The sequence below is a fragment of the Lissotriton vulgaris genome, chromosome 2_2 (genome assembly GCF_964263255.1).
Source record: "Lissotriton vulgaris chromosome 2_2, aLisVul1.2, whole genome shotgun sequence".
In the NCBI taxonomy this organism is placed as follows: Eukaryota; Metazoa; Chordata; class Amphibia; order Caudata; family Salamandridae; genus Lissotriton; species Lissotriton vulgaris.
In genome coordinates this window covers 95,132,090-95,143,226 of record NC_141688.1, presented here as the reverse complement: position 1 = coordinate 95,143,226, position 11,137 = coordinate 95,132,090, and the positions used below count along the sequence as shown (strand labels likewise).

The following is an 11,137-nucleotide window of genomic DNA, read 5'->3' as shown; positions in this document are numbered from 1 at the left end:
TCTATGTGAGCTGTATGTCCGTCCAGGGTTCCATGTGTGTGCATTCAGGATAATGTATCTGTTCTGCCTGCTGGGTGGCTACATCTGTGCTGGTCTGTGAGTCTGCTGGTCTGTGGAGTCTGCTGGTCTATGTGTGGATGGATTCCTGTAAGTGTTTTGCTTTGTTATTGCATGGGTGGTGTGTATCTGAACATTGTGAGTCTCTGACAGCGCGGTGCAGATGCCACACCACTGGGTTCAGTGGGCGGGCAGTTTAAACACATGGAATGAATAAATAGGACACTTTTCCTAAGTGGAATTGCCCTGATGTCCCCAGATAGCGGTCCGGGACGGCCTCCTGCCCTATTTCTTGCTATTAGAAGAGTTTATACCCTTCCAGTGCAAGAATAAAACGATAATTGCCCAGTCCTGTCTGCAGGGAATGTATGATTAAACAAATACCTTTTATATAACGAATGCCTAAAGCACGAAGGCTAAACAACGACCAAAGCCAAACAACTATGGGGCAGATTTATGAGGCCCTTGCGCCACGTTTACGCCGCTGTTGCGTCACGCAAGGCGGCGTAAACGTGGCGCATCCCTACGAACGATTTACAACGTGACGCATCTAGGCAGATGCGTCACGTTGTAAAGCCCTGCGCCGCTTGTGGGCGTTCTGGCGCAGGGTGGGCGTTCCGGGGCAGGTGCGCCTCGCAAAAGTGGCTGAGTGAAATCTATGAGATTTCACTCAGTCACTTTTAAGCCAATGCTGCGTCAAAACCCTGCGCCTGCTTAAAGCAGGCGTAGGTCTTGACGCAGCATTGTTCAAATGGGGCACCCCCGAGCCTTGCTGGAGCTGCGTCGCGCTTGCGACGCAACTTCAGCAATGCGACACCTTTCCGGCACAGATGCGTCACGCATCTGTGCCGTTTTTGCACCATGGTGCGCCGCATTGTAAATGCGGCGCACAATGGGTGGCGGAGCTGTGGCGCACTGTGGCGCATGTTAACTGGCGCATCCCTCGGGATGCGCCAGTTAACATAAATCTGCCCCTTTGTACTTAACCACGACTTACTGAACCACGAAAATGAATCTATTGGCATATACTCTGAATCTACCACTACGTTCACAACAATGCATGTTTGAAACACGATCCCAAAAATGCAATTTATTTAAATTAAACAACACTTCTATTAAAAACTATTTTTAATAAAGAATCTAGTGCCTCTACTGTTCCCGACATGCCCAGGGACTCGCACTGAAGCAATGTATTGCTTCAAATCAGCCCTTTTCAAAGAAAACACAGCGACGCTTTTGCCACGACTATTACTAATTGTGTCACCCCTTTCCGAAAATCCTTATCTTGGAAATTGGGTCATCGCTGGTCATTAAATTGATATTTGTTAATTGCGTGCTGTCCAAATAAGCGAGTGTGTAATTTTAACCGTGCCGTGTCAAGTTACATCCAGCCACTAGATGTCAGTTTTGCCAAAATTACTGTACACCTGCTGTTTATTTGCAGCTAGAAACTTCTGCTTGTAATTAGTCCAGTTTCAGTTTTTGCACTCGGTCGGGGTTTTAAACTCAAGGTCATGAACATGGACATACTTTTTAGCCTCCTACCCTTGTCACATACTTTAAATAAATACAGATGGCTCACTTAATTGTCGTGCTTGCTTTTAAAAAGATGTTCATATTTTAGTAAACATGATATTGTTGAATTATTTAATTCAACCAATTATACTAATATGATCTGTTGAAACCGTTTACCATATTTGTGTACTTATAAATACACTTACCTCTGAAAATTCGTTGTAAATGAAGTATTAAGGAGGTCGTGGTTCAGGTCAAGTAGTGGTTAATGAGGTCGTGGTTCAGGTACAGGTCGTTGTTTAGGATTCGTTGTTAAGCCCACTCGTTGTTAGATATTCCTTATTAAGGTTGTTTCCCGTCTGCAGGGCCACTGGAATGATGCGATTTCGCAGCTGCGGCGTATTTCATACAACTATGTGTTTGCCTCAATTTCCACATAATCTCCTGCTCCATTATTTGCAGATTTTATCAAAAAAAACAGTTTGTAGCTCACTACAGTGATGGATTGTGGGCAGTGAAAGGTCCTTCCCAATGGGTGAAAATCACAAAATAATGAAGTTATACTATCACGAAATGTGCAACTGTTCGCCGCATCCTTTGCCACTTCTTGCCGCATAACTTTGTCAACTCTGCCACAAAAGCCTAAGCAAGATTGAGGTTCCACCATGCAATATAGGGACATGGAATTCGCACGCTATGTACTGCACAAAAACTTCCGCGATCAAACCATAATAATAATGATTATAATCTTAATAATAACCTGATTAACACTGATTATAATAAAAGAAAAAACAATGACTCTAATAGTAACAATACACTGATTAATAATTATTATAATCGTAATAATAACCTAATTAATAAGTATTGCAATCATAATAATAACCTGATTAATAATGATTATAATCATAATAATAACCTGATTATTCACACACCTCCTCCATGTGTTACCCTTATTCAAACTCTCCGACGGCAGCTTTATTTAGAATACGGAAATGTGGATAAATCCAAAGGTCACAAATGGGTGCTGTGTCAATAATGGGAGGCGCGAGCAGGGGCGTAGCTTGGCCAGGAAGACTGAGGGTGTGAGCTACTGAGTTCCCTATATGCACGCTGGTATGGGCTGTGAAATTAGATTCTATGAAAAATAGAGCGTGTGGGGCTTAAGGTGCAGTGCGTATTGTTGGGAGTACTTAAAATATAATATTGTTCAAATGAGCCAACATTTTTACGATCTTCCAAACAGAGATGAGAGAGCGGCTGTCCGTGTGATGTTGTCTATTCCTGTACAAAAAATCCAGGCGAAACCTGACAGACATCTCGCAATACCCGACGGAAAGCACCCGTGCCAGATTATTAGGGGGTGGAACTCCTACCCCCCCCCCCCCCCCCCCACGCCCCAACTCCTGAATCTACGCCCCTGTGTGCGAATTGCCTCGCCCTGAGCATTTGTCAACTGGATTTTTGACAGGTGACTCAGTCTCAGGGCGAACCTTGTTCTCCGGCAAGCAGTCAACAGAGAAATACACGCCGGCGCGCTTATAAAATGTGCTTTTAGGGCAAAGGCGGGTTGTGTCTCCAGGGCATCACTCCGCATCTGGTGCAGCCAAAGAAGCAACCAGCACCCCAGGTGTGCTTCCCGCCTGTGCCCCAGAGCACCAACCAGAGCCCCGGCTGTGTTTCCCGCACGTGCCCCAGAGCACCAACCAGAGCCCCGGCTGTGTTTCCCGCACGTGCCCCAGAGCACCAACGAGCGTCCCATTGTCTCTTGAGACTCCAGGCTGCGTCCCGTGTGCGCAATTTGAGAACCAGCCAGCATCTCAGCTGTGACTACGCGTGTCTTCCGGAGCACCAACAAGCCTCCCAGATGTGCCTCCCAGTCTGCTGCTGCGTGTGCCTGCAAAGCTACAACCTGCATCCTTAGTCTGTCTCCAGAGCTTCAGCCACCACCCTGAGTGTTTCTCCAGGGATGTGGCCGTCATCCGGACTGTGTCTCCAGGCCTTCAGCCACCGTCCTGTTTGTGTCTCCAGAGCTTCAGTTAAAAACATATGTGTGTCTCCAGAACTGCAGCCACCATCCTGGGTGTGCCTCTAGAGCTTCAGCCACCATCCTGAGTGCGTCTCCAGGGCTCCAGCCACCATCCTGTGTGTGTCTCCAGAGCTTCAGCCACCTTCCTGAGTGTTTCTCCAGAGCTGTGACCGCCATCCTGAACGTGTCTCCAGAGCTTCAGCTAACAGCCTGTGTGTGTCTCCAGAACTTCAGCCACCATTCGGTGGGTGTTTCCAGAGGGACAGCCACCATCCTGCGTGCGCCTCCAGCTTCAGCTAACAACCTTTGTGTGTCTCCAGAACTGCAGCCACCGTCCCGTGTCTCTCCAGAGCTTCGGGCACATTCCTGTGTGCATCTCCAGAGCTCCAGGCAGCTCCAGGCAGCATTCATTTGAGTTTGGACACTGACTGCAGTTTTGTTCCCCTCCCGCGCCTTACAATGCGTATTTTCAGGCGGAAGATGGTTAAAGTGATTTGGAGAATTGGCCTTTTTGCTGTTGTAGTGTCTGCCATCTTTCTTCTGATGGTGTACCCCTCCAGGGACTGTCAGCTGGCTGATATGCGCCATGATGCTCATGGTCCAGAGGCCCTCATGTGCAGGGAGGGCATGTACACACACCTGCGCCTGCACCCCTCACAGGGCATCAACTGCTCCGGGATCATCAGGGGTGACCTCCAGGCTCTGGAGCAAGCAGCCCTTCAGAGACTGGAGGTGGCCAGGAGGCATCAACCCACCACAGAGAGTGACTACCTGATTCAGACACAGGATTGCAACCACTACCGAGCAAGCAGGCGTTTCTTGCTTGTTGCACTGAGCCGCGCAGAGGAGGACTTCCCCATTGCCTACTCTATGGTCATCCATAACAACATTGAGATGTTTGAGCGGCTGCTGAGATCTATCTATGCTCCACAGAACGTATACTGCGTGCACGTGGACGCTAAGGCCCCCGAGCTCCTCCTGAAGGCGGTAAAGGCCATCGCCTCGTGCTTTGACAATGTGTTTGTGGCATCCAAGCTCGAGAGGGTGGTCTACGCCTCCTGGTCCAGGGTCCAGGCAGACATAAACTGCATGGAGGACCTGCTAAGGAGCCCCGTGCCGTGGAGGTACCTGCTCAACACATGTGGCGCCGACTTCCCAATCAAGACCAATGCTGAGATGGTACATGCCCTGCAGGTGCTGAACGGCCACAGTAGCTTGGAGTCTGAGCGGACACCAGAGCACAAGAAGAAACGGTGGCAGCTGCGCCATGAGGTGCAGAACTCCAGCATTGTCAATACTGAAAGGGAAAAGGCTCCTCCACCCATAAACAGTCCTATGTTCTCTGGTAACGCCTACTTCGTGGCCTCAAGGGACTTTGTGAAGTCGGTGTTTGAGGAGCCTGTAGTCAAAAAGCTGGTGGAGTGGGAGAAAGACACCTACAGCCCCGATGAGCACCTCTGGGCCACCATGTATAGAATGCCTGAAGTTCCCGGCTCCATGCCTTACCATGAAAAGTTCGACACCTCTGACATGAATGCCATAGTTCGCCTGGTGAAGTGGATTGACTTGGCAGGGGATGTCAAAAATGGGGCGCCCTACCCACAATGCACCAGCAGATCCCAGCGTGCTGTCTGCATCTATGACGCAGCCGACGTGAACTGGATGCTCAAGCATCATCACCTCCTGGCCAACAAGTTTGACCCCATGGTAGACAATACTGCAATCGAGTGTCTGGAAGAATATCTCAGACACAAGGCGCTGTATGGAGAAAACTATGAAGGCTCCGTTGTCTGAGTGCTGCATGGACAAAGGAATCCCGGAAATCCTGTGGCCAAAGATCTCATCTTTCGCCTACCTCAGCACACTTTTCATAATTCGGATTGTGCCTAAGGTGACCAACCATCCTTAAATTTCACAGACCGTCCGTCATTTTGGTGTGATGTCCGTTATCCATAATCATTCGTTTTACGGACTCCTTTTGTCCATAATTTTGGACATTAATTACAGCGTTCCCTGAAAGAAGCCCAAAGAGATTAAACGTTCTCGGGGCCAGCTCGCACTTCTCTGTGTTGAACTCCAGAGGCTGCAACAGTCCCTCCCTGAGCTCTCACAGACTGTGGGCAAGTCCATTGTCATTCTGACTGAGGCCGATTATCCCCTTTCGAATGACAATTCACCCGCCATCTGCCTTTAGCATATCATATGCCACTGAGATCGTAGTTAGTGATTACGGAGGAGCTTTCCCTAAAGAGAGTGCAGTAGGGAACTTGTCCCCTTGTGTAATTTGTCAATGTTGTACACAGAGTGAACAGGGCAGGAGCAGTGACAGTACAGAAGAGGAGACCAGAAAGGAGAGGTGATGGGGCAGGGGAGGTGACTGGGCAGAAGAAGTGACAGGGCAGGAGAAGTGACAGGGCAGAAGAAGTGACCGGGCAGGAGCAGTGACGGGACAGGAGAGGCGACAGGAAAGGAGAGGTGACAGAGCAGGAGACGTGACCGGGCAGGAGAAGTGACAGGGCAGGAGAGGCAACAGGAAAGGAGAGATGATGGGGCAGGAGAGGTGACCGGGCAGGAGAAGTGACAGTGCAGAAGAAGTGACAGGGCAGGAGAGGCAACAGGAAAGGAGAGATGATGGGGCAGGAGAGGTGACCGGGCAGGAGAAGTGACAGTGCAGGAGAAGTGACGGGCAGGAGTGGTGAATAGGCATGTGCAGGAGCATTGAACCGACAGGAGCAGTGAACGGATAAGAGCAGTGAACGGGGCAGGAGAAGTGATGGGACAGGAGAAGTGATGGGACAGGAGAAGGGATTGGGCATGACCAGGTGTGCTGACCAGACAGAAGCAGTGAACGCGCAGGAGCAGTGAACGGGCAGGAGCGGTGACTGGGCAGGAAAAGTGACGTGGCAGGAAAAAAGAGGGGACAGAAGAGGCAACAGGAAAGGAGAGGTGACAGGGCTGGAGAGGTGACGGGGCAGGAGAGATGATGGGGCAGGACAGGTGATGGGGCAGGAGAGGTGTCTGGGTAGGAGAAGTGACCAGGCAGGAGTAGTGACTGGGCAGGAGAAGTGACAGGGCAGGAGAGGTGACCGGGCAGGAGGGGTGACCGGGCAGGAGAGGTGACCGGGCAGGAGAAGTGATGGGGCAGGAGAAGTGACGGGGCAGGAGAAGTGACAGGGCCGGAGAGGTGACAGGGCAGGAGAAGTGATGGGTCAGGAGAAGTGACGGGGCAGGAGAAGTGACAGGGCAGGAGAGGTGACCGGGCAGGAGAGGTGATTAGGCATGAGCAGGAGTAGTGACGGGCAGGAGTGGTGATGGGGCAGGAGATGTGACGGGGCAGGAGAGGTGAAGGCAGGAGCAGTGCCCGGCAGGAGTGGTGAACGCACAGGAGCGGTAAACGGACAGGAGCAGTGAACGTTGAAGGAGAAGTGACGGGGCAGCAGAAGTGAGGGGGCAGGAGAAGAGATGGGGCAGGGGAAGTGAGGAGCAGGAAAGTGACGAGGGAGGAGCGGTGATCGAGCATGAGCAGGAGTACTGACTGGACAGGAGCAATGAAAGGGCAGGAGCAGTGAACGGGCAGTAGCGGTGATGGGGCATGAGAAGTGATGGTGAAGGAGAAGTGCAGGGACAGGAGCAGTGAATAGGCATGAGCAGAAACGGTGAACGGGTAGGAGCAGCGAACGGGTAGGAGTAGTGAACAGGCAGGAGCAGTGAACAGGCAGGAGCGGTGACGGGGTAGGAGAAGTGACCGGGCAGGAGAAAGTGACAGGGCAGGAGAAGTGACTTATACTTATGTTCCTTTCCTATTTATTTATACACTATTGCATGAAATCCACTGTCTGCAAAGCATTCCTGTTGTCACAAATGTTTGTCCTGAATTTTGACCTCCTGTCCTGAATTTTTGTCCTGAATTTTGACCCCTTGTCCTGAATGTTTACACTCACCATCCTTAATTTGCACCCAGGCCAGTTGGCCACCCTAATTGTGCCAGAAGCGAACGCTAGAGCGCGTGACTCATTCCTACAGCTTGTACAGCAGAATGGGCCGGACTTGAGGAACATGTATGTAGATTGTATTCACAACTCTATTCGTAATGAAAGTCCGGCTTCATTCAGATATACGTCAAAAGATACAAAGAGAGTCCACTAGGCATTATGGCCCACATGCATCAAGCACTTTTTCATTCGCAAACGGTGCGATTCCTTAAAATCGGCCGTTTGCGAATGCAAAAGTGCTTTTTGGGATGCATGAAGCAATTTTAGAATTCGCAACATTGTTGCGAGTTCTAAAATTGCGGGTGCTTTTAAGAAGTCGCAGATGTGCGACTTCTTAAAAGCAATGCATCATTACTTTGACAAGTGGAAATTCGCAATTAGGGTTCCAAATTTACCGAGTGGTTGAACCACTCGGTAAATTTGGAAAAAGTGTTTAAAATGCTTTGAATGTTTTTTTTTCAACATTCATGTTTCACACACACATGTCCTTAGGACATGTGTGTGTGAAACATGATGCGAAAAATACATTTCAGGGGTGCATGGGGGGGTCCTTTGGACCCCCCCCTGCACCCATGAAATTTTCTAAGTGCCACTCGCAATTTGCATTGACTCCTATGGGCCTTTTGGCCCATAGGAATCAATGGGAATTGCGAAAATTAACTTAAGAATTCGGTATTTCTTTGGGATTCGGTAAAAATTGCGATTTTTACGGAATCACAAAGAAATACCGAAAAAAATGATGCATAGCATTTTGCACTTCTTAATTTGCGATTCCTTATTTTTCGCAAATTAAGAAATGCAAAATGACACAATGATGCATGTGGGCCAAAATATTTCAGGTTAACATACCACGGACTCTATGGGAGTTCGTAGGCAAATCATCACCCTCATGGAGATACTACTTCCAAATGACACCCGAACTGTGGGACATGCATAGACGCTGTAGATAAAGCGCCCTGGATAGGTTCGTTGATATGCAATCGTACCTGTTTGTGTAGCATTTGCTGATTTGGCTGTTGCGATTGGATTTCATGCTACACATCTTTATTTATTTATGTAATTATGTATTATTCTGTTTCTATTGGTAATTATGTATTATTTTATTACTAATAAGTATGATTTTTTGAAAATGTATGTCATTCATATATGATTCAATGTATTTGTATGCTTCATGTTTTCTTTTCGCTTTTCTTGTCTTTTCCTTTTTATTTCCTTTCCTTAATAAAAATTATTTGAATAAAAAGATGCAAAGAGATGGGAGCATACAAAGAGAAAAGGGAATGGGCAGTGAGCAGCCTCAGAGGCGGGAGAGGGAAGACTTCTCGCGCTAACACCTGATTGCATTCTACAGAATGCACAAAGGCGACTGAGCCACACTCGCAATGCCACCAGGGGCGTCCATTCTGTTGGTACAGCAGGTGAAGTAGCACCGGAACCCAGAGGCCCAAGGGGCACACTGTACCCTGGGACATGATTTGGTCTAACGGCTAGTGCGGTCGACCAGGAAGCTGGGGAACCGCATTCGGGTCTGGAGGGGGCGCTCAATGTCCTATGATTCTGGGCATATCACTTAATTTCCCCTGCCTATCAGAAGAGTGAATGGGTCCGTCTGTAAGGCGCTCGGATACCTTCTGGTCTAGTTCCTGCTATAAAAAACAACTCCCTCCTCCCCCCCCCCGCCCAAAAAACAGATTATAGCTGTATTTTATAATTCAAACAGCAGCCAAGGCGAGGGGGGCATTTCTTTCATTGGACTTGGCTATGCTACTGAATGAGACCCTCTTCACTCATGTTAGATAATATTGTACGTAGTTACAAGTGTGTGGAGAGGGATGGAGCAGCCACAAAGGAGAGTGGTGACGAGTGGATGAGTAAAGAAGTAAGTGATGGGGAAGTATAAGTAGTGTAACATTAGCCCCCGAGCACCAGCCCCCCCCCTTCCTCAGCAAAAGTGGTAGGTGGTGGGCCAGGGTATGGGGGGGTTGGCCCTCCATGTACTTTGTAAGGGGGGGGAGGGGCTCAAGTTTCGTTGCACCAGTGAGCAGTATGGGAGGAGTGGGTAGTGGAGTAGAAAGGCGCTGAGTCTTAGTAAGTAGAGGACATGCCTAGTGCTGGGAAAAAAATCGTGTAAAAGTAGGAGGCGCGCAACACTGTCGCGTGGGTCAGACCGAGGAGCTGCAGCTTCCTGGACATGCACACAGTTCTTTAGCCACTGTGGATTTTTACTGGGCAGGGTCTTATCTCAGCCTCACCCAAGTCTTTCATAGGTCTTTAAAAGACCATTTACATGCCCTTGTTAATTGGTTAACTGGGCTTAATTTGTGTTTTTTTCTCAGGTTCCTGTACCCCTTGGTTTCCAAACTGCCTACTCCTTACATTTTTATTTTACTTACAGCTGCCACAATGTGAGAATTAATTTTGTGACACGGCATATCAAGAGAAGGGTTTCCACCTTTCCAAGAGAAAAATACTGGCCATTTGTTGTTGTTTAAAGTGTTTGCAAAGGCCTGGCCACCATACTAAATAGAGCTGTAAACAAAATCAAATGTATTCCTTTGTAATATGACTTTTCTGTCTTTGTTTATTTATTAGTTACAGCTCGATAACACATTTAAAAGTACATTCTATTTATATTTGCTGTTTGAAGTATGCACAGAAAAAGGCTAAAACTACCAGCTTTATGTGATTTTGCTTATTTTTGTGTTAACCAGGATTGCAAAATACCAGTGGTGCTGGTAGAAAACCGGTCAACTGGCAACCCAAATCACAAGACCCAGTTTGTTGCAGGATCAGCAAATTATTTATTCCCTCCACACTCCCTCCCTGATTGATGCCTAATAGCAATAGTTTAACTTGTATCTGAAGCCCTACTCGCCAACTGTCAATAACACGCTAAGTTACTTCAGTCAAGTCTTACTTTATTCAGTTGCATGCATCAGCCATAAAAGTGCAGTTAAAAAACAATAAAAACTATTTCAGTTGGAACCCTAAAATACATATGTACAGCTAAATACCAATAAAATGTCCAAGATCATCTCAGCAATTTCCGTAATTTGATAGCACACAGTAAAAATTTCACACCAGCCCAACATATGTGAAGCGAAGGTTGCAACATAACCATAGCTAACTTAGGGCCATATGTATCAAGCTAATTAGCATTCGCAAAGGCCGAAATTCTGCGAATTTCGGCCTTTGCGAATGCTAATTTGACAAATGGTATGTATCAAACATGTTTGATGCAAAATAAGGAATAGCAAAATTTGCAATTCCTTATTTTGCAATTGCACTTAAGGAGTCGCAAATTTTGCAATTCCTTAAATGCAATGTATCAAACAAAAAATATTCAAACAATGCCATTAAGGATTCGCAAATTACCACCAACTTCTAGTTGGTGGTAATTTGCGAATTCTGTTAAAAAAGCTTTTTTCCAAAAAAACAAAAGGTGCCATATGACGCCCATACATGCCCTCGGGGCATGTATGTGCGCCATATGCCCCTAAATGTCTTTTTCAGGGGTGCAGCAGGGTGTTCTTGAGACACCCCTGCA

The 11,137-nt window shown here is 47.7% G+C and overlaps 1 protein-coding gene across 1 annotated transcript; it reads left to right on the top strand.

Annotated features, from left to right (window-relative positions):
- Positions 1–3,067: 3,067 nt before the first annotated feature.
- Positions 3,068–10,344, top strand: LOC147729077 (beta-1,3-galactosyl-O-glycosyl-glycoprotein beta-1,6-N-acetylglucosaminyltransferase 3-like). Its single transcript, XM_086959361.1, has one exon. It carries the CDS (start codon positions 4,058–4,060, stop codon positions 5,390–5,392), a length of 1,335 nt encoding a protein of 444 aa, XP_086815487.1. The 5' UTR covers positions 3,068–4,057; the 3' UTR covers positions 5,393–10,344.
- Positions 10,345–11,137: the final 793 nt, after the last annotated feature.